Consider the following 24,051-nt stretch of genomic DNA (forward strand, 5'->3'; position numbering starts at 1 on the left):
TACCATGATACAAATATAGTAAGGTAGAACCGCTGAGAGTCACTTTTAAAATTCTTCGTGTTTCCAAACAATTTAATTTTTAAATTTACTCACAAACTCACACACACATTTTCATTTTCAATCTCAAGCAAAAACAATTTCGAACAATTTCAATTTTTTATTTTCACTTTTATATGATTTTAAAATGTTGACAAACTTCAAAAAAAAAATCATGGCCGACAAATTGAGAGAACGGTTCTACCTTGCTATGTTTTTATCATGGATCATACTACATTACAAAATATAAAAATGTGATTCTTAAATTTGTGCATACAGATTTGCAACTTTTTAATCAGATTTTTCAGAATTTTTTCGAGTATACAGATTTTTAACCCATTAAAGTTTAGTACAAAAAAATGCAAGCTTGAAGTTATTAAAAAACGCGTTGATTTTTGAGCATTTTTTTGTCGAAGGTTTTTTCCATTATTCCAGTGTTGGCACTAATCTATTGATTTTTTAATCAAATAGTTAATTCGATTAAATTCAATCCGATTACAGTTAATCATGATTAATTTTTATTTGATTAAACAGTTAATCGTAATCGCGATTAAAAAAATTAATTTTTAATCATAAATCCTTAATTTGATAAAGTAGGTTTGGTGATTATTTAATTTATGCTGGAATTTTCCTGTGCACACAAAGCCAGTTAATCGGGTATGGCTAAGTCGGGTTTCCTGATCAATTTAAGCAATTTGGTGTGCATTTTCATTAAGACCTATACCAACAGACGTTTTACAAGCTAGGTTCTAATATCCCTCTGCACATGTGCGCTGGGTTGTAAAAGTTCCCAGTTTATGTATTTCTAATAACAATAATTATAATTTTTTTTATATTTTGTGCTTTTTAGAAGCGTAAAACACAAAATAATTACTATAACTGGTGTTTGGTTTCAAATTCGGACAAACTACTCAACTTAAACAGATTTTCTTTTTAATTGGATTCACGATTAATGATAAAAATTAATTAATCCTAATCGCAGTCAGCTATTAACGATTAAAAAAATGTAATCATTAATCGTACAGTTGATCACGATTAATTAATTTTAATCGTCGATCGCGATTAACATTTTAATAGTTTATTTTTAATCGTTAATCAGATTAACATTTTGCCAACACTGAATTATTCCAACAAAGTATTTTAGAGTTTTTTTTATGGACGAAAATGAGTGAAAAAATTGCCAATAATCAACGCTAAGTCCTAGCTACTTCATTGTACTAAAATTGAATGGCCTACAAAACTGCATACTAAAAAATTCTAAACAATTTGATTAAATAGTTGCAAATTTATTGAACTTTTCTGGGTTTTGCACAAGTTTTAGAAACTATATTTTTATGTTTTCATTGTAGTATGAATCATATTTTTATAAAAAATTCGGGAAAAAAATTTAAATAAAAATGATTGCATTTATTGTGAAAAATTCTCCGTGCGAATACTTTTTTTCCGGCAGCGTATATACATTTAACCCGTCCGTTAAAAAACCATGTTTTGGAAAAAGATGTCTTTTGGTCTAAAAATAAGGTCTGCAAAATTTTAATATATATATGCAAAATCTAAGTAATAGCATGTTGCATTTAGAAAACCATATGCATTCAGAGAAAAACGTTGAATATGACGTAAAATATGTTTTGTCGTCATATGCTATTTTGTTTGTCCGGGAAAGATAAGTATAGCCTTATTCATAAAAAATAAAGTAACTTTAAAAACGGTTTATAAATTGAAAATTTTATGAAAAAATAAAGTAGGTTGTGTTGCTGTGACCTAATGCGTAGCTGGCTGCTTGGGATTGCGTTGCTGTGGTTTATTGTGTGCTGGTTGCTTTGATGGTGGTATTTGTGTGGATCAAATTCCTCAGGGATATTTGGTCCTCACACGCGCATGGAGGCCGTACAAGTGGTGGGTATGCGTCTGGCGGTTGCTTGTGCTTAGTTTTCCTAAGACCTTTACTTTTCACGCCGTTCGGTGAACTATTGCTGGGTTTAACCAGCGGTCCGGTACCCTCTGTGATGCGCGCTACGGTATGCGTCGCTAAGGCATGCTGTGTAGGTATTTTGGTTTGTACGTTATGGTGGCCGCCACAGGAAATCGTCGTCCCAATGCTGCCTAGCGCGTCCAGACCAAGTACGACATCATCAACTGCGCCGGGCATGACATTCAGTACTGCGTCGCGGTATGACTTTCCGATGCGAATTTCAGCTCTTGCGGCTTCGAATATCCTGCTGATGGTGCCATTGGCCATTAATACCTCTATGTCCACGGTTATCTTCTCCCCGTTCCCAGAGCTTATCATGCGTTCCGCTGAGTTGGCTGACACGAAACTTTTCGAGGTGCCTGTGTCGATGACGACCTCCGCCAATTCCCCTCCAAGTTGTATTGGGGCGTAGATCCGGCCATGTTCTTCTTCAATGCTTCTACAATGCTGGGGTATACCCGCCGTGTCCAGGATTCGTTACAATAAATTTGTAGTTTCGGGGCTCTGGTGAATCGTACTTTATTTGATTATTCTCTTACTTACTATCAGACATATAACAAAATAACATTTGGAAATATTCGGTGGCGTCACTTGCAGTGGCTGGACAACGGCTTCTTTAAAAAAGTTTTGATTTTGTCACCAGAAAAGTGTGTGAATCACAAGAGGGCGAGTTTCAGGGACCTGCCAATTCACTATTTGACTTTGAAGGAAAGAAAAGCAGCGGAAACTGAATATTTAAATCATTTAAATTTCCCATGGAATAACTTTTCTCAGAACCATTCGATCCGACTCTGAAGAATTTTGGATAATTGCTTACGGAGTGAAAACCGCAACAGGCAATAAAATGTTTGGAAATAAAAGTAAATTCATATTGTCATCCTTGCGGCACTAACATGCTTTGTTGAGCGCGTTTTTTCCGTAATGAATTCAACAAAAAATCGACTGCTGAGTGGAAGATCGACCTATCTCGTCAGCCAGCTCAAATACGCTCTATTTCAAAAAACTTTTCAAGAACGCCCTATTTCAGAATTCGTTTCAAAAACGCCCTATCTCAGCTGCCGATTCAAAAACGCCCTATATCAGCACATTTTCAATACATTTTGAAGTAAGATAGGGCGTTCTTCAACCAAATTCTGAGGGTGTTTTTCAATAAAATTCTGAAATAGGGCGTTCTTGAAAAGTTTTTTGAGATAGGGCGTTTTTGAATTGGCTGCCGAGATAGGTCGATCTTCCACTCAGCTGTCAAAAAGATTCGAAATAGGATGACATTGGAAAGCCTTAATTCAATAGTTTGAATACAGTGTTATATGAAGGCTAATAGTTTCTGCTGCAAAATGTTTCCAATATCAAACAGTATGTTATCAAGGTTGAATAGCTCAACATATGACACCCACAGAAATGTAAATCATTCAGACACTACAGGTGATTTTGAAGAAATTGTGAAAATAGCTGATCTCGCTTTGTTATAGGTTTTTACTTAATTTTTAGCGCCGAGCTCTTAAAAGCGGATTGTGCGATTAATCAATTAATATGAGTTATAATAAATTTAATAATTGCGCAGTCCTATTGCCAAATGTGTTGAAACAAATATTTTTAAAACTCATGCGTATTTTTAAAGAAAATTGTTTGTGCATCACTATTATATAATTGATTTGTGTTATTTATTATTACCCTGTGAAGGTATTATATTCGTTTTTGGTTTTAAAAACTATATTATAACGAGATCTCATTTTTAAAATAAAATACTTCTTAAATCGATTTCATGAATTTAAAAAAAAAATTAGCGATTTTTGGCGATTTTTTTTTCAGAAATTGCGCCCTTTTTTAAACAATCTGGACACCCTGGTCATGGCCACGAAGGCCGTCGGGTGTTGCTGGCTGCTTGGGATTGTGTTGCTGTGGTTTATTGTGTGGATGGTTGCTTTGATGGCGGGTATCTGTGTGGGTCAAATTCCTCAGAGATATTTGGTCCTCACAGTGCGTATTAATGTCGGTGGAAATGATGCTCTTTAAAATTGACTAAGTTTTTATTACATTTATATTGACCCCAAATGGGTCAATTGGGCGAGAAATCTTCGTTCGAATTGACGAGTTAAACATGTTAAATGGGCTTGAATCAGTTAAATGAACAAAACGTGTTCGTAAACATGTGAAATCGCATGCAGTTGCTGTTGGAAAACTGCACCAGTTAAATAATTTAACTCGTTTAAAAACATATATTTAATACTTCTTATTGGCAGTACCCTATCTGCGCAATGTGTTTGGATTCAGCAATCAAAAGGAGATAGTTTTGAGCCAAATGTACGTTTTGCGCATGCCATGTATTAGTATCTGTGAATTAGGGATGTTTCGAATGTAATTTTTCACATTTGCGAATATAGTGTTTTAATCTAGTAATCAAAGTTCAAATATTCCCCATATTATATTTAAAAAAAAAAAAGTAATTTCGCTGCCTTTTCTCCCATGATGCGATTTCTTAGAGGCTCGTATATAAGGCCGGCTGCACTGAACAATTGCTCACTTGGAACGCTGGCGGGTGGAGCGCTCAAATATTTGTGGGCCAGATCTATCAATTCGTTGTACATATTTAGGTTGTGGATTAGCATCACAACTGCTCTAACTTTTAGTATCAAGTCATGAGGTGCAACTTCCCTACTTATACTTGCTCCTGTGGATATTCGGAAACCATAGTAGATATCGACGCCATTTCTATTCCGGACAACATATTAACCATTTTTATACCCGAGCGCACTTGTGCACAAGGGTATTATAACTTTGTTCACATAACGGTTGTTTGTAACAGGCAAAACGAATCGAGATAGATATAGACAAATGTATACATAAATGATCAGAATGAAAAGAGAAATCGATTAAGCGGTGACTGTCTGTCCGTCCGTCCGTCCGTCCGTCCGTCCGTCCGTCTGTCCGTCTGTGCACACGATAACTCGAGTAAAAATTGAGATATCATAACGAAACTTGGTACGTGGACTTCTTTTGGGCATAGGACGGATGGTATGAGAATGGGCGAAATCGGACAATAACCACGCCTACCTCCCATATAACGGTAATTTTCAGAAATACGAAAAGTGCGATATTTTAGTAACTACTGAAGATAATTCACTCAAAATTGATATTTACAATGAGTTTTAGACGAAAAATTAGAATATTAAAAAATTTTGGCAAATGGGCGTAGCCACGCCTACTTATGGTTACATGTGTATATCTTGGTAACCGCTGCACCAATTTCTTCCAAACTTGGCACAGTTGTTGGTCCGGCTACAACATACCAAATGGCCGAGAATTTTTAAAATCGGACAATAACCACGCCCACATCCCATATAACGGTAATTTAGAAAAATACGAAATCCTCGATAAATCAGTAAATATTAAAGCTAATTTATTCAAAATTGATGGTTGCAACAATTTTTTACCAAGAAATACGCGTATGATACAATTTTGGAAAATGGGCGTGGCACCGCCCACTTATGATCACATATATGTATCTCGCTAACCGTTCTAGCAATTTGAACCAAACTCGGTATGGTTATTGTGCTTGCCACATAAAAGCAAAGCGTTGAAAATTATTGAAATCGGACTAGAATTACGACCGCTTTTCATATAACGGTATATTTCAGAAATGCTTGAAACTGCAATATTTCGAAATTTAAGGACGCTAATTTACTTAAAATTTATACACCCCGGCTTATCGTGTAGCGGTAGCTTTCGGAAAGGTGGAAAACATATATTTAATAATTGCGCCGGGTATTTAATGTTCGGCTCCGCCCGAACTTAGACTTTCTTACTTGTTATATTAACTATCGTACAGTGCTTATTTTGTGGACACAAACATTAAAATAGTAACTTTTCTCTATATTCAATTTTTCGACAGGAAACATGGTTTTATTGTGTTAAATTGCAAAATATGTGATTTATAAAAAGAATTAATAGTGAAAATGTTAAAAAACGGCGATTTTTGTGAAAGTATTAGAAAATTTCAGTGCATCTAAAGTTTCTAAAGCGTTGTTTACTTTTACTTGAGAATTGAGTAGCGGTTTCTGGAACGTGCCACATTTGTCCGCATCGTCATGTGATAAAAAGAAAAGCGGGCAGCACTCCGCAAGGTTACAGAAATCTTTCAAAATATGTTCGAAAAATATCTGGAAGGAACTGCTTTACACTGTCAAGGAAAAAAATGCCAAAGCTCAACGCAATTTTTAGCAAATTCAATCTTGCACTTTATTAAACTAAAATTAAATTGTTCTTAGAGTATAATTAAAAAGTTTGCCATTTAGGTTTGCCATTTTTCCAGATTCTACCACAGAAATTTTTTTCAAGTCCGATCACTGGTTCTCGCCCTTCTTTATAGAGAGTTTAAAATACTTTACCGTTCCCTCAGTTCGCCCGCCAGGATTTTTTAAGTTTTCCAGCATTTTACCATACAAAATTGAAAATAAAAAAATGAAATTGTTCAAAATTGGTGAAAATGAGAATGCGTGTGTGAGATTCAGTTTTACATTTTAAAATTGCTCAATGTAAAATTTCAAAAATCGTATGGAGCAAATATGTACATCGAACGATTCTTAAATCTGAAATGTTTGTGCAAAGTTTCAGATCCAGATCCTTAATTTGAAAGTAAATTGTCCCTGTACGATTATATACAGATTTATAATACAAATATAACCATATTTGCCTCAGAAAAAATTATCGAAATAAACCATGTAAGATTTATATATGGCTATGGGAGCCAAAAGCAAAATTTTTGTTTTGCAGATCTTCCGCTGTATTACATTCCCATAGCAATTCTTTGCTCGATATGAAACAAAAACGGACGAAAACGAATAAATGGAACATAATAATGCTCAAATCAAAATAAAGCGCACAGCGCTGCAGCGATGTTGTTGTTGATACTGTGTATGAATGCATGTATGTGCAACAACGTTGTGTATGTACATATGTACAGAGCCAAAGGGAACATTTTCTTTGCAGATCTTCCGCTGTATCGCTGCCTACATGCACACGAACGTAGCAACCCTGGTAGACAGCTATTAGCTAAATCTCCCATGAATTTTCCAGGAGCGTTACCTTATGTATCCGGTAAAGTTTATATGAGTTTCTTAAGGCCCGTGTGCGGAAATTACCCTATAGTCTCCTATACGTGGCAGCTTTTGTCTTTTTTAACACACTAGTAAAATATGTCTCCTTATGTATAGCTTCTCTCTTCTTGTCGTAAATCTTGTTGAGTATCTGTACTCTTTTCACATTCACGTATGTCATACTCAGCCATATATAGCTTGTTCACTCTTTCAGTACTCCTACGAAGTGAATACATCAACAACTACCGGTAGTCTTACCGAACGATTACCGCAAAACCTACTGGTAGTCTTACCAAGCGATTACCGCGAAACCTACCGGTAGTCTTACCAAGCTATTTCCGCAAAGCCTACCGGTAGTGTTACCAAACGATTATCCTATTCAATTGAAATTTTTTTCTTATCTTTTCAAACTTTTCACATTTTTAATTATTTTGTATGTTTATGTCCCTTACATATTTATATCCAAACATATATGTATATATACATATAAATAATTTGCGCATAACAGGCTCCACCTCTCCAGAAGCGCCCTTCAGTGTATGTATGTGCGTTTTCTGTTTTAAAAAATAGGTACTTAGTTTCGAGCAGGATTTGAATGGTATTGCTCAACGTCATTTTACACATTAGTATTAGTTTCGCGGCGATACCGAATTCAGTGTTAATTTTAATAAATACATAAATAGCTTTTCATACTTGTAGTTTAATTAAGGAATAATTGCCTCTTTTGTGTCCAAAACTTGTTAAAAGATGTAAGGTATTTTGTTTTTGTTTGCCTTTTTCAATTGATGACAAGTCAAGGAACACCATACTTGGGTCCAAAATAAATGTATTATTAATATCACACGAAAATAGAAACAAAAAGTTTGTCCCCTTTGGGTCTAATTTGAAGTAGAATAATGATGCGACAAATTATGCACGATTTCTCTCATAAATTTACAGATGCACTCATAAATTGATTGCGCAATATTATTTAGCATGGTGATAAAAAATGTCGAGGTAATGGAAAGTTTTTTGCGTCAGATAAGTAGATAGAACTGAGGTTTGCGAGAAAACTGCAAATCTGGTTGTTCCAGTCTGAAAAAAAAACGCTAATTTCGCAAAATCTCAAAACACAGTAGATTTGTACAAGCTTTTATTTAACTTGTTTTTAGGGGCAAATCTTGCAATAAATTTTTAACCAACTTCCCGAAGAGCTAGAGCAGATCTTCCTAAAGTCGGTTCCGCGGAAATAACCCAAGGGTTCCGTAGAAAAGTCACCGGGGTTCCGCGAAATTAATTTTGATATAAATAAGCACGGCGGTCGGTTTGAGTTGCACACGTAAAGAAAAGTTCTATAAACAGCTTGACGGGGACGCAATTATCTATTTTCAAGTATACATATTATGTACTCGTAGTTGGTATTTTTGCCGTACTGAGTGCCATACCTATTGAGCTTGCGCTTGCCAGCTTGTTTTTTTCTAACAGTTATGTGTTGTTGGCCGCTGTAGTCTAAAGAGTTATATACAACTTTCTACAAGGAACGCAATGAATTGCCAAATGAAATGTGATATGTCGTAACTGGGAACTTGGGAAGTCACCTGAAATCTTTGTCAGATTATTTTTCGGATGGTAGTACTAATATCGGTTTGGTACAAAATCCATTTACAAAGCAGAGTACTTCGACATTGAAACACACATTTGAATCTGTGTCTCTGAAAGAGTTTTGGGTAGAGTAAATATCATGAAGTCGCTAAAAAGGCCATCTTAATTTAGCTTCCTTCTGTCACAACGTACTCTGTCAACAGGCTTTTCAGCTTACACTTACACAAAAAAAAATTCAGGTCGAAATTGGATGTTACTCCAGAAATGCGCATACAGCTTTCAGACATTAAATCGAACTACCATTTTATACAATAAATAATAACAGTGATACAATTCCATTCTTCACATTAAAATTTAAAGTATGTAAACTATTTCTAGTAACAGTTTTTATTCATTTTTAAATTTAACTGCCTTTGATTTTTAGTAATTTGATGTGGGGTTCCATAAAATGAAAGGTCTTTAGCAAGGGTTCCATCTTCTTGAAAGTTTAGGAACCCTTGAGCCAGAGACTTGAAATTTCAAACTTAGCTCAGAACCCGATGACAATGCAATATGAAACACGAATTAATCCCCTAGGTGACGCAGGCGTCGAGATGTTTCAACAGCCCGTATTTATAGTCCAATTTCGTTCCTATTTGAAATGTATATTACCTACATGAAAGGAAGTAAGTCCACACAAATCGTACTAGGCGAGGGGTCAATATATTTCGATAACCTGTATCTATGATTTTATGTACTTTATATTTATAATAACGTAACTTACATAAAAAGGAATAATTTAATAATAAATCCGGTAGGTAGTGCAGGAGTCGAGATATGTAGAAAGCTTGTTTTAAACAGACTTTTGGACTATTAACTTATTTATATTTTTGATTTAATCCGATTCTGTGAGTTTTTTACATAATAAAGGAGTATAAAGTTCACGATTTTCATTCATTTTGTATAAATATGACGTTTTTCCCTGAATGCATATGGTTTCTAAATTTTCAAATGCAACATACTAAGTACAATTATCATATTTGAACAAAATTTTGCAGTTTATTTTTAGGCCAAAAGGCAGCTTATTCCGCCCGGAAAACTGTATATTTAAAAAAAGTTGAAATAACGAACGGTCTAATATACATATTTATGAAAATCAAGCATAAACGTTTTATTTATTTTCATCGCGTCTGCATAAACAATTATTTTTAATGTATATTTACTGTTCGAATTTCTTTCACAGGCTGTGATTGGTTACACGAGATTTCCATTAACGTGCGTGGTGTGAAACCCCAAAATCGCATTCCCAATGAACGACTTCAGCGCATTGCGATGCTCGAGAGCAATATATTACTCGATAACCTATTTAAGATCGCGAGCAGTGCAGATTCAGCAACGTTAGAAAAAAATCTTGCCTTGGATGTTCTTATATGGATTTGCTTTATAAGATTAAATCGTTTCCGTTCGCCCAAATCTGAACGCATTAAAACACAAATAAACAAAAGCACTGCTTCCACGAATACGGATTTGATGGCACAGCAGTTTGAATGTATTTGTGTGTCGGAAAAGTATCTTGAAAATATGCTGAGAAACTGCATTATACACAGCAATCGCACTATGGCACACAAATGTGTGAAACTTATCCTGATACTAACTGAGTAAGTAAAAAGTCTGTAGAAATTTCTTTAAGTATGCACATAAAATGAGATACCTACTTATTTAAAAAATTTAACAATTATATTAGTACATATAATATATATATAAGTACATACTAGGGATGTTAATTTTTCGATTTTTGCGATCCCGGGATTTTCGGGACATCGTTCATACAATCCCGGCATCCCGAGATTAGTTCCCCGGGATTTAGATATTCATTATTTTCCAACAACTTAACATAAAAAATTGCATCTATTTAGTTTGATAAATAAATAATGATAATAAATAATAAATAAATGGTTTGCAACCTAATTTATTATTTAAGTTGAAAAATATTTCATTAGTAACAGTAATTAAATTTATACGCATTTAACAATACTTTAGCGTGTACATATCTGATATAGTAACTTAAGAAATGCCGAAAAAAGCTCGATGCAAAAAAAAAACTTAAGTCAACATATGTATTGTGTGGCGGAAAGAAGTTCATTATACTAGAGGCTGGAATAAAAGAAACGCCTTATTTCAACCAGTTTAGTCTATATTTCTTTTCTTTATTTAATATTTAATTTTTTTATAAGAGTCTATCTCATTTTACATATAATTAACTGCATTTAAATGCGCATTTCAAAATTTGTACAAATAATATAAAAATGCCAAACATTTGCCAAATTTTTAAACTTTTTACTCAGCATTTTTAGAAAAATTTTAGGAACGCAGTTTTATAGCCCATTAAATTAAAGTAGGATAAAAGGCAAGTTTCATGCAATTACAAAATACCGTTGATTTTGGGAATTTGTTAAACGATGCTGGGCATCGTCCATATAAACAAATTGTCGAACATACTTGGTACGGGAGAAAATGCGTGTCACCGGCAAAAAAAAAAATATAAAAATCAACGTTACTTTTAGTCACTTGAAACTTGCACTTTATCCTCTTCTTATATAATGGACTATATTTATAAAATTGCGTACCTAGATTTTTTCTGGAGTGCAATGGGGTATAATCGTTGTGCTGTGTATGCAGTTACAGTTGCACGGCTATACTCAATCCCGACTCTTGCGTCCTCGTTCGCGCACTCTGGGCAACGTAAGCAACACATGTGCGAGATGCGGTAACCAATCGGAGTGGAGCCTTGGGTCACGGCAGAAAGAGAGGGAGCTTCGGTGGTGCCCCTCCGACTTATTCGATTTAAGGGCTCACTGAAGTCTGCAACGTCTATGCACCAGTAGGTGCGGCTGCAAGCGGGTCTGTCTTGGAGCAAGCGGCTCGATATGTAAACGTGTATTTGGTTGCGAAACCACCCCCGTCCCAGCAATGGGTTGTGCGCTGGGTTTGGGACCCGCCACGTAAAAACCTCTTCCAGTGAAGAAGCGAAACAATGCCTCGGATGAGACGCCCCCTTATTATGACGACCACGGCAAATTTTAAAGGACTACGATTTGAGGGCATGCTCCTGGAATGTCCGGACCTTTAATGGGGAAGATGCCTCTGTCCAGCTGGTTGATGTCCTCGTAAGAACAAAAGCTGACATCACCGCCATCCAAGAAATGCGTTGGACGGGGCAAGACAAGCAATGCCTGGGGCCTTGCGACGTATACTACAGCTGCTATGTAAAGGAGCGGATTTGTGGTGAGAGAGAGAGACTCCGTCACCGAGTACTGGCGTTCACCCCGGTGGACGAGCGTCTAGCCATAATCCGCATCAAAGCGAGATTCTTCAACATCTCGCTCATCTGCGCTCATGCCCCGACGGTAGAGAAGGATGTGGTATCCAATGATCTCTTACATGAGCGCTTGGAGCGCACTTACGAGCGCTGCCCCGCCACGATATCAAAATCGTGCTTGGCGATTCAATGCTAGGGTGGGAAAGGAAGGGATCTTTGGAAACACCGTCGGAAAATTCAGCCTCCACGACGAAACGTCCGACAACGGACTGAGGCTGATCGATTTCGCTGGGGCCCGAAACATGGTAGTATGCAGTGCTATGTTTAAGCATAAAAAGATTCATCAAGCTACGTGGCTGTATCCGGATCGAAAAACGAGAGACCAAATCGACCATGTTGTGATAGACGGAAGGCATGCTTTCAGTGTTTTGAACTTACGCACACTCCGAAGCCCAAACAACGACTCGGACCACTATCTTGTTGCAGCCCGCCTCTGCGCAGCAAAAAATGTGCGCCCGAGTATGCAAGGAAAGCTTATCGTCGAAAAGCTGCAATCACAACAGACAGCCTGCTCTCAGAGAGCACTCTTCAACGATCGGGCGCAACGCGCGCTATGTGGGACCGCTATAGGGATCCGAAGAGGGAAGCGAGACATATCTGCTGCCATAAGAAGAGATAGGCCGAAATACGTGAGTGCGAAGAGCTTGAAATGCTGGCTGACAGGAAGAATGCCCGAAAATTTTACCAGAGAGTTAGGCGACTTACGGAAGGTTTCAAGACCAGGGCGTAATCCTGTAAGAACAACAATGGCGACCTAGTTACCGATGTTAAAAACGTACTTAAATTATGGAGGGAACACTTTTCGACGCTACTGAATGGTAGCAGCACGGAAAGTTGTGGAGAAGAATAACCCGAGCCCCCAGTCTATGATGAAGGAGCCGATGTTCCTCCGCCTGACCATGACGAGGTACGAATAGCAATAACGCGGCTGAAAAACAACAAAGCTGCTGGAGCTGAAAGCCTGTCAGCTAACCTATTTAAGTACATGAATGCTTCAACTCTTATGCAGAATAGGGTCAGATGAACGCATGCCCGGCGACTGGAATTTAAGTGTGCTCTGCCTAATCCACAAGAAAGGCGACCCGGCCATTTGCGCCAACTACCGCGGGATCAGCCTTCTAAGCATAGGCTACAAGGTCTTATCGAGCGTATTGTGTGAAAGACTAAAGCCCACCGTCAATGAACTGATTGGACGTTATCTTTTTCCTAGAAAATCCACCATAGACCACAATACTCCAAATCTTGGAAAAGACCCGCGAGAAAAGAATCTACACTCACCACTTATTTGTCGACTTTTAAGCCGCTTTCGACAGCACTAACAGGAGTTACCTATACGCCCCTATGTCTGAATTTGGCATCCCCGCCATACGGCTGTGTAAAATGACGTTGAGCAATACCACCAGCTCCGTCAGAATTGGGAAAGACCTCGCCACCAACCGCGGCTTCAGACAGGGCGACTCTCTTTCATGTGACTTCTTTAATCTGATGTTGGAGAAGATAATAAGAGCTGCAGAACTGAACCGCTCATGAACAATTTACTACAAGAGCGTGCAATTGCTGGCTTATGCCGATGACATCGATATTATCGGTATCAAAAACCGCGAAGTCTGTTCTGCCTTTTCCAAGTTGGATAAAGAAGCAAAGCGAATGGGTCTGTTGGTATACGAGGACAAGACGAAGTATCTCCTGCCATCAAACAAACAGTCAGCACATTCGCGCCTTGGCATCCACGTCACTGTTGGCAGTTATAATTTCGAGAAAGTAGAGAATTTCGTTTACTTGGGAACCAACGTTAACACCGATAATAATGTCAGGGTGGAAATCCAACGCAGGATCGCTCTTGCTAAAGAGTGCTACTTTGGACTGAGTAGGCGATTCAGGAGAAAAGTCCTCTCTCGATTCAGGAGTAAAGTCCTCTCTCGAGCTTCACAACGACATGGACATAGTGCAGCGAATTAAAATACAGCGGCTCCGCTGGCTTGGTCGTGTCGTTCGAATGGACACCGACACTCCAGCTCTGAAAGGATTCAACTCGGAACCCGCTGGTGGTAACAGAGGAAGAGGAAGGCCCCCGCTGAGATGGAAAGACCAGGGGGGCAACTCTGTAATGCGATGCGAAAGAGAAATGCGATGCGATAGGCAAATACATCGTAAGTAATACGCTGTGGCGATTGCCTATCGCATCGCATTTCTCTTTCGCATCGCATTACAGAGTAGCCCCCCAGGTGGGGGAAGGACTTGGCTTCACTTGGCATATCCAAGAGAAAAGAAAAGAAACGACTGGCGTGCTTTGGAATTCGGCCAGAAACGCTTAGGCGGTTACAACGCCAAATAAGAAGAAGAATTTTTCTAAAAATTCTGAGTACAAAGTATGAAACAGATTGAAACATAAAAATTTCAAAACCCACCAAGCAATCAATATACTCACGACACTATAGACCAAATATAGTAAAACTGCGTTTTAAGTTTTAGAATTTTTTTGATTAGAACCTTATAATTTCAAAGATATGATAAATTCTAAAAATTATTTAAAAAGATCAGTGCAATGTAGAAGAAAAATGGGTACCAGATGATAGAGAAAATTCTGTAGGATTTAAGAAAATCAAAATTTGTTGGGTTATTTTTTTAAGATTCGAGGACGTTGTCGAGCTTACATTAGTCCTTAACATATAATTTTTTCAAAATAAATACTGCAATATTTCAAGGATATTCAAGGATAAAATTTTTAAGGGCATTTTCAATATCTTATGCAACAAAAAAATTAATCTGTTCTTTCTCTACAGAATTTTATTTTTAATTTGATACCGATACTGTTTTCTTAAGTACATTGCACCAAATTTTTTAAACCATTTTCTGAATTACTCATATTATTCAGTTTTCAAAGTCCTTTTTAAAAATTCTGACGTCAGAGATAAAAACAAAAAACGCAATTTTACTGCATATATTTGGCCCATGGCCTCGCGAGTATATTGATTTTTTTTGTGTATAAAATTGCCTGTCACACGGGTTATGTGTATGTATAATTAGCTAGACATTTATAAAAAAACCGCCCAGTTCTGTGCTTTCTCGATAATTTTTTTGTAAAGAAATTTCGCATTCGGTGTCAAAATTTATAAAACAAAAAGCTCTACGATTTCCACATTAGTGGAACTGATTTCCACATGAGTGGAACTGATTTCATTGTCACATATGAAAAATATGAATTTAAAAGCGAAAAAGCTTTTGACTGCCGTAGCCGAGTAGGCAGAGATCATCGTATATACTTACAAGTATGGAATCCTATGTCCCTTTTTGTCTATTCTCTTTCTAACAGCGGACGTGCCTGCCAAACAGCGGACGTGCCTGCCAAACTGAAAAGCATGATGGCGGCAGTGTTTGACAGGCAGGTTCGACGATGCGAACGGCAATGGAAGGTAAGAAATAGAAGATGGATGACATGAGAATGAAAGAATTATGAAATAGCAAAACGAATTTAAAAAATCTGACAATGCGAATGACGTCAAAATGGAAGAAATGCAAAATAGCGAAATTTCGAAACGGAAGAAATAGATGACAGGCACGTGTTCAAGGGTTTCGTGCAACAAAAAGAGTTTTTGTGTTGCGCCATTCAATATTAAAAAAATTTTAATGTGGTTAAATACGCGTTGAAAAAAATGCATATTTCGCCAACCAAAAAGTGCATAAATAAATATATAGCATCTTGCTATAAGATTTATTTATAAAAACCGGATATGCTTATGGCCTTATTCATAAAAAATAAAATAGATTTAAAGAGATCTCCCTAACATATAACATTTAACTTAACTTTTTGTGCGCCCGTCTCTTTTTCTGTTTATTATTCTAAAATTTTTTTTTCCTTAATACTCATTTGACTGAGTTTCAATTACACCCAGTAAAAATCATGATAAAAACATTAGAAAGTAAAACCATTCTCTCCATTCGTCGCCCATGATTTTTTCTGACGATTGCAAACATTTTAAAATCATATAAAAAAATCCACTCTAAATTACTAATACCTACTTCCGCAAAAATTATTTTTTTCGTATTTTCCTTGTTAAAAGTTATTTTAAATGATATATTTTTATCGACTTATTCATAAAAAATAAAAATTTTATAAAGCTTTTTAAATTGCCGTTTGCAAACATTTTTCAATTTATAAACCTTTTTAAAGCTACTTTACTTTTTATGAATAATGCTATTAGAATTTAGCACAATTAAAACACGTTTCCTATCGAAAAATTTAATATTAAGAAAATTGGCTGTTCTCACATTTCCTTTCAACATCCAATTCGACTTTGCTTACTTTTTTTTTACAGATATGTCATCACCGCCAGGACGGCGCAATCTTGTATTCTACCTTTCTTGTCAAATATGCATTATATATAACTGTCATACTACTATTAATCGTAACCATATTCATTAAAATCGTTTCAATTCGTAATAAAAGTAGTATACATACTTCTAGTCTAAATATATTTTTTAAAATAAACTAGCTTTTCTACTTCTTAAGTAAATCAACAATCTCAAGATTTATAATAATAAAATTTTCTTCAAAAACTACATTCCAAAGCATCCCTGTTGATATCATAATTCAAATGCAAATTAGAATAGCAATTTTGATGCAAAATATTTTCCGCGGTATTCATCATACAAATTTATCTCCTTACTTGTCCGTACGTCGCTCTGTAAAGAAATATATTTTAATTTATATGTTTTCTTAAAAATAAATGCAAATTTACCTATTTTTTCCACCGGTAGGCACGAATATGGTATTCAAAACAGAAACAATGACAACGAATTTTACACACCTTGTTGTATTTTAGCGCAAAACGATAAGTTTCACAAATATTTTAAATTATTGTCTGGAACATACACATTTATCGTTATTATTGGAAATGCAAGACTTGGCATGCATTTTTAATTTCTTATTTAATCAATTCAAATGAATAAAAACACATTTTTCTAAAATATTTATCAATTTACATTTTAAAGTTTTTTTCTGAAACTTGAATGTAACTCTGTGCGGAGAATGAGAGAATTGAAAATCAGATGATCTCAGCTGTTTTTAAATGTGTAAACAAATAAAATGGCGCTTTACATACTTGAAGCCTATACAATGGCAGAGATGTCGACTATAATTCCGTGTGTCGCAGGTTCAAATGCCGGCACATATAGTATTTAATTGTTAGTCCTCTTTCAGACACGTCAAGTCTTGAAAGCAATTTTTTTCGCATTCTCTTTTGTGTTTTCTATTTGCTTCCACACGCGTCAACTTTAATTGAATTCAAGTCCTTGCTTCTTAAATGGGAAGCAACGAAAAGATCAAAAGAGACAATAAAACTTAAAACGAATTGACGGTACGGAGGTATCTGTACTCTTCCCCTCTCTTCCCACCCCCTTCGCCAATGAACGAGCAGACTTGAAAGCAAGACTTGACGTGTCTTAAAGGGGACTTAGAAACAAATTTATAAATATACAAAATTTATACATTTCACATGAAATTTCAATTTGTCAATTTATCAAAAAAAGAGCTTTTGATTTCTGTGCTAGAATACCAATTCTAGATAAATAATAAAAAATTGACAAATTATAAAGATTTTCAATTTATCAAGTGCACAGAACTATGTAAATCTATACATAGTAGTCGAAATTCTTTGTAGTCGGTAATCTCGAAAATTACTGAACGGATTTTGTCGAGATTTTCTCTAATATACTCTGTATCGACTGGAGAGGGATTTTTTTTTACTTAGAAGTTTAATAGGGTTGCCACCTGTCTAAAAAACTATAAGACCCGCACCGTTCGTTGGATTACAAATGATGAGGTATCAAATGAAAGGGATTGGACTCTAGAAAAGCACTATTTTTTTAAATAGGGCTGCCACCTGTTAATAAAATTACCATATTCACACATAACAAGCGTAGACGTGGCGAAGCCTCGCGCATCCGTGGCAGGCTAGTCATAACTTATATTGAAGCGTACCTTTCCAATATTTTCTATTATTTAATTATTTAATTTTTTTTGTTTTGTTTGTGACGCCATGCGGGTTCACTAGTAACCTATTAAAGTCCTTGGTTGTATGTAAGTAACGATTTAAAATATTTCCAGAAAACGTACACGTTTGGTTTGAACAAATGTTTTCGAGTGAGAAAAACTATGACAATATTCTAAAAAAACAAATACAGAGATTGCTTAGATCGTTTTTAAAAAACTCAACATTAATTGCTTTAGGTAATTTGAACGATTTGAAAGGCGCTCGGCTTCGTATTTGGAGTGCAGCCGCAACCTTATTCGGCAAGGGAAACCTGAGAGCGAGTCCCTCAAAGAAATTGAAAAATACTAGTACTATGAAAATATGAAACATAAAATGAATAAACGTTGAAAAAAGTCAAAATAAGAAGAAGCCCTGTTTTGTTGTCCACTATTCGCATAATTTAACAGACAAAAAAAAAACAAATTGCTTCAATTTTCTTTTGTTCTGCTTTATAAATCTTGGGAATAATTGTTCACATGGAATTCGCAATAATGCCGATTATCTTTAAAATACAACCGTGGACATTCTTATTAAATGCGGTGAATTTCTGTCCCATCAATGTTTACACAAAACGGTAGGCTTTCATCTGTCAACTTAATTATCGCTGTATTTACCGTTGACGGTGCGTTTGGATGAGGCTTAACCCAAAGGCATTGTCCATAAAATTAAATTCCTATTCTTTCATCATAATTAAGTGATCTGATTAAAATATCAAAATATTCTATGGCAGAACTCAAAAGACATCTCAATTATGCTTAATTTTTTATACTAAGTCCAAAACCATCCTACAGTAGATAGATATTCGATTGAGGAATGCACTGCGACCAGGAGATCTTGCCCGTTACAGCACTTCGGTAAGTCCTAGCTCCCTTCGGAAATCCAGTAAGTTGTTTGGTGCTTGTTGGGTGCATGTGATTCGGCTGCGGGTTAAGTGACCCGAGGTCTTCCCGCCAGTGCATCATATTCGAGGAGTATTTGATCAGAAGTTTCAGCTGACCCGTCACAGTAAGGGCATGATTTCATGAAAATGAAGGGCCTGAGTAAGGCTTGGCGATCGCTTACTATTAAGATGTTTTCGTTGTGGTATTTTCACTGAAGATTAATCTCTGCGTACAGACTTATGGTGTGAACCTCCGCTTGGAATATACTAGGAAGTCTACCCATAGGAACTGCGCTGGATCTTTGATCTTGGAAGTATTTCTTGCGGTCTGTGCAATTTCAGCTTGCCTTAATTCCTTGCTCCATTTGAATGTTCCTGTTGAAGCTAATAATGCTTCTGATATCATCCCGTGGGAATTAAGTCATGGGTATCTGAGCCTCTACCCCAAACTTCTCTGGTAGGACTGCGGCTCCTAGATTATCCTGAAAGACGTTTGCATACCATTAGTTGTTTTGATGTCTTCATATCTACGTGTTTCTTCCATGAGATAGTTTTTTGGCGAGTGTGCTTTCCATCCGTGTAGCCTTTGCATCGGTTTCCATTGTCTGATAGCGTTTGCGGCAGTTCGTCTACTACTACATAGGCTCCAAAGGAGAGCGACTAACTTTCAGTGTTTCGATCGGATCTCATAATCAAAGGAGGCTAAATTTATTGGCCTAAAAGATTTAACTAAGGAAGAAGGGATAACCTTCCTCTCTCCTCAACATTGATTTGGTGTAGGCTAGGAATATCCTTTATTACATGTAGTAGGCGTGGGGTAACTGGATCCTCTCCCCGTTGTAGTAAAGCCAGATAAGCTCCATTCACGCCTGGAGACTTGTACTGATCAAATGAGCCCACCCAACACTGGCTCGCGAGAAGGTGAGCTCCAATCGGACGAGGTTGGTCTAAATCTCCGAACAAGCATTTCCATACGCTGGTCAGATAAATCTGGAAAGTGTGTAGAGAGTAGGACGCGTGCTCTTTTTGTCCGTACCATCTGGGTTAGATAATGTTAGAGTGGCTGCACGGAGGCATACCTAGGCTGGAAAAGCCCGTTGTGATACCACTGGCGGAACCTATTCGTGTCTTTCCTTTCGATTCGTTATTCGACGCGCTGAATGCGAATCCGATATCTGTTAGCCCCCATCACGTCAGGTTCGAGGTGATTTCAAGATCAAGTAGGGAAAAATTTATTGAATAAACCTGAAGGGGAACATGCAAGATAAGTATGAAGAAAAAGATGAGGATGAAGATCGTATAACGAAAAGGGTATAAGTAGGGATAAAGATAGAAAAAAGATAAAATATAACCTTAAGCTTGTAGCCTGCCATTTTATTCACAATTTCTAGATATGTAACGATAGGAATTGAAATAAATTCTGTTATAAAAAAATTTAGTTATAGAAAATTATCAAGTTACCGAAATTTATCGAATCATCGAATTTTACAGATATCAAAATTTATCGAGTTATCTACGTTTATTGAGTTATCGCAACGTGTAGAAATATTCAAATTTATCAGTGTTTATTGAGTTGCCGAAATTTATAGACACAGAAAATTTGTTGTCGAAATTTATGAATAGTCCAGCTATAAACATTTACGGGATTAGCTAAATTTGTCAAGTTAATGAAATTTATCAAGTTATTGATATTTATTGGATTATCAATCTTTATGGAGCTAACGAAATTTATCGAGTTATCGTAATGCATCGAGTTCTTTGACCTTATCAATTTTCGATATTTGTTAATTTAGTTTTTAGAAATTTTCAAATTATATCGAGCTATTGAAATTTCAAGGTTATAAAAGTTTATCAAGTTATCACTACTTATAGAATTTTATCGTACTGCCAGAGAAATTGGTCGATAGCTTACGAAAAATATGTAGGTATCAAAATTAACCCAGTTATCGAAATATATAGAGGTTTCCAAAGTTTATCGAGTTATCCATTTATATCGAGATGTATACATTTTGGAGTTATCCAAGTTTATCAAGCCCTAGAAACGCACAGTTATCGAAATGAGTCGAGATATCGAATTTTGTCGAGCTAAGGGATTTTAGTGTTTTTAAAATTCTTTGAATTATCGATAAGTATCAAATTATCGAAATTTATCGACAAACTGGAATGTATCGGGTATATTCCAAGACCTGCCAAAGTCCTCCAAAGAACTTCAAAGATATAAGGAGATTTAATAGTTAAACGACGTGCTAAGTTAGAAAACTACTCCAAGGGTCTTAAAAAACTGGAAGAACGGTCGAACTTCGACAGTAACTGGCACTCCTAATAATATTTACTTTTTAGCAATGTTTTTTTGAGCTTTCCCACCAGACAATTTTTGGTACCGGTAATAAGAAAACGTATCGCCCTCGGTAACTAATTTATTATCTTTCGCATAAATTTGATGTTTTTGGATAATACTGTTGACCCGAAATTCATAAGTTTGGGAATTTTTGATAACTTATTTATTCCAAAATTGACATGAAAGAAATGACGTTGCTGGTTTGCCACCATGGCAATAAATCGGTGAGTCGCCAAATGGTTACCATTGATGATTGTTGCCTTTTTCTCATGTTTTGCATGGTGGGTTGTAACTAAATTTGGTTGTTAGGAAAAATCTAAAAAAAAAAAACAACAAGGACAAACCGGTAGAAGTTATAACTCGGAGATCACCACATATCCTCATCATACTTCTTTTTCTATACTTCAGCAGGAATCAAACCCGCATCATCGATGTGCTAACCACTGAGCTGTGCACACCCTGCAAACTCTTGTTGCTAATCCATTTCCTTATTTAATTATATGATTCGCCGCTATGTATTAGCAACAATTAATTTGAGTGCAAGCCCTTACACTGGCAACAGGGGAAAGCACAAGAAAAGTTGAAAAACGAAACAAATAAAAAGGCTAAAAGACTGCAATGGACTGCTATGTTACAATAAAAAAACTTTGTCCGCAAAATTCAACAGCCAGTAAGACAAAAATAAACCGCCTAAACTCAACTCAGCAAGTCAGCACGAATAGATGTGCACTTCTAAGTGAATAAGCTTCAAGATTCGAATAGTAATCGAATTTTACCTCCAAAAAGGCGAGTTTTTGAAATCGAACTTTGTGGTGCTAAAATTCGAATAAAATCGAATTTTTCTAGAAAAAATAGAATTTCGTCTTAAAAAAAATTACATCACAAAATACATCGAGGTTTTATGATCTCATGTATTGAAATATTGCATCGATGGGTCGTATATAAATATCGAAATTTTCGATGTATTGAATGAATTAAAAATATAAAATAAAATGGAACAGTCGGAACTTCCATAAATGTTAAAATATTAATATGCAAATAAATTCATAAAAAAATAAATAAGATTTCAGATGATTTATAATCTAAAAACTGTATCTTATGTTTGGTTTTCATTATGTAAAAATTACTGACATCAAAACAACAGCTGTTTAAACATAAAACTGGCCAAATGTAGGTATCGCAGTGCATGTCAAAGACTGTCGTCAAATTTTGGTGTCAGATGATTGACATTCCGTTTTCATTACTGATGTCAAATGTGATGTGAAATTTTTGGCATAAGCCAAGAACACCAGCCGTTTAGCTATGGACAAACCAAAAATGTGGTTCGATGGAGCTCTTTGTTTTTTGTTCCTTGTTTACTCAAAATCTCGCTTTAAAATGCGAAATTACACGTTTTCATTATAACATACGTATAAATGTCTAATACTATGTCTCCATTGATAGATTTTTCTATTAAGATTTAATAAATCCAGTTGCTAAATAACAACCGTCTCCACTGCCGCAACGAGATGTGTATGTGTTCAAACATTATTTTAAAAATGATGTAAATGAAACACTAAAGAAACAAATGTAAACAAACAAACAGCTGTTTACAATTCAGTCAACCATTCACAATAGTACATATTTTTATCGATCAAGTTACACAATAGCAAAATAAAAGATGATCGACTCGATCGACAAATTTCTATTATACTGCCAGTCGACACTCGCAATAGGGGCCTTTGCATTCATGCATTATTTCGGTTTTTGTTATAAGCATTATTTCGGTTTTTGTTATATGCATTATTTCGATTTTCTAACGAAAGTGTGTGGATAATTTCGTTTTTTTCTAATATGAATTATTTACTTCTACTTAGTAAGGCTTTTAATCCCTATGCGCGGCCGAAGGCCGCCTACGCAGAGAGAAGTTCTGCCCAAAAATACTTCCGTCCCGCCTTTTCCGGCAACACAGAAAAGAGAGTTCTACTTAGTAAGGGTTATAATCCCTAAGCGCGGCCGAAGGTCGCCTACGCAGGAAGAAGTTCTGCGCAAAAATACTTCCGGCTCCCTTTTCCGGCAACACAGAAAGGAGAATTCTACTTAGTAAGGCTTTTAATCCCTAAGCGTGGCCGAAGGCCGCCTACACAGAGAGAAGTTCTGCCCAAAAATACTTCCGTCCCGCCTTTTCCGGCATCACAGAAAGGAGAGTTCTACTTAGTAAGGGTTATAATCCCTAAGCGCGGCAGAAGGTCCCCTACGCAGAAAGAAGTTCTGCGCAAAAATACTTCCGGCCCCTTTTCCGGCAACACAGAAAGGAGAATTCTACTTAGTAAGGGTTATAATCGCTAAGCGCGGCCGAAGGCCGCCTACGCAGAGATAAGTTCTGCCCAAAAATACTTCCGGTCCCCTTTTCCTACAACACAGAAAGGAGAATTCTACTTAGTAAGGAATATAATCCCTAATCGCGGCCGAAGGCCGCCTACACAGAGAGAAGTTCTGCCCAAAAATACTTCCGTCCCACCTTTTCCGGTAACACAGAAAGAAGAGTTCTACTTAGTAAGGGTTATAATCAGAGACCATAACGATTATAAGAAATAAAATTAAATATTGCTCTATAATTATTACTGAACAATGGAAAAGTTGTTTTCGTCTCGCGGGACGATTATTTCAAGACGAATATTATTTACGTCTTCTCATAAAAATTATATGGGCTTTTTTATTTTTTTCGTCTCTCGGGACGTTTATTTCAAGACGAATATTATTTACGTCTCTTATAATAATT

The 24,051-nt window shown here is 36.2% G+C and overlaps 1 protein-coding gene across 4 annotated transcripts in view; it reads left to right on the forward strand.

The window, feature by feature from the left end:
* Positions 1–24,051, forward strand: part of LOC118738076 (baculoviral IAP repeat-containing protein 6) — a 145,000-nt gene that overhangs the window by 23,349 nt on the left and 97,600 nt on the right. For all 4 annotated transcript variants that reach the window (XM_036468989.1, XM_036468990.1, XM_036468991.1 and 1 more), the window contains one exon: positions 9,905–10,319. In XM_036468989.1, coding sequence (XP_036324882.1) covers positions 9,905–10,319 — 415 coding nt within the window. The remainder of the gene's footprint in view (positions 1–9,904; positions 10,320–24,051) is intronic.

Source organism: Rhagoletis pomonella, unplaced genomic scaffold (genome assembly GCF_013731165.1).
Source record: "Rhagoletis pomonella isolate Grant_MI unplaced genomic scaffold, Rhpom_1.0 Rhpom_scaffold_00004, whole genome shotgun sequence".
Lineage (NCBI taxonomy): Eukaryota > Metazoa > Arthropoda > Insecta > Diptera > Tephritidae > Rhagoletis > Rhagoletis pomonella.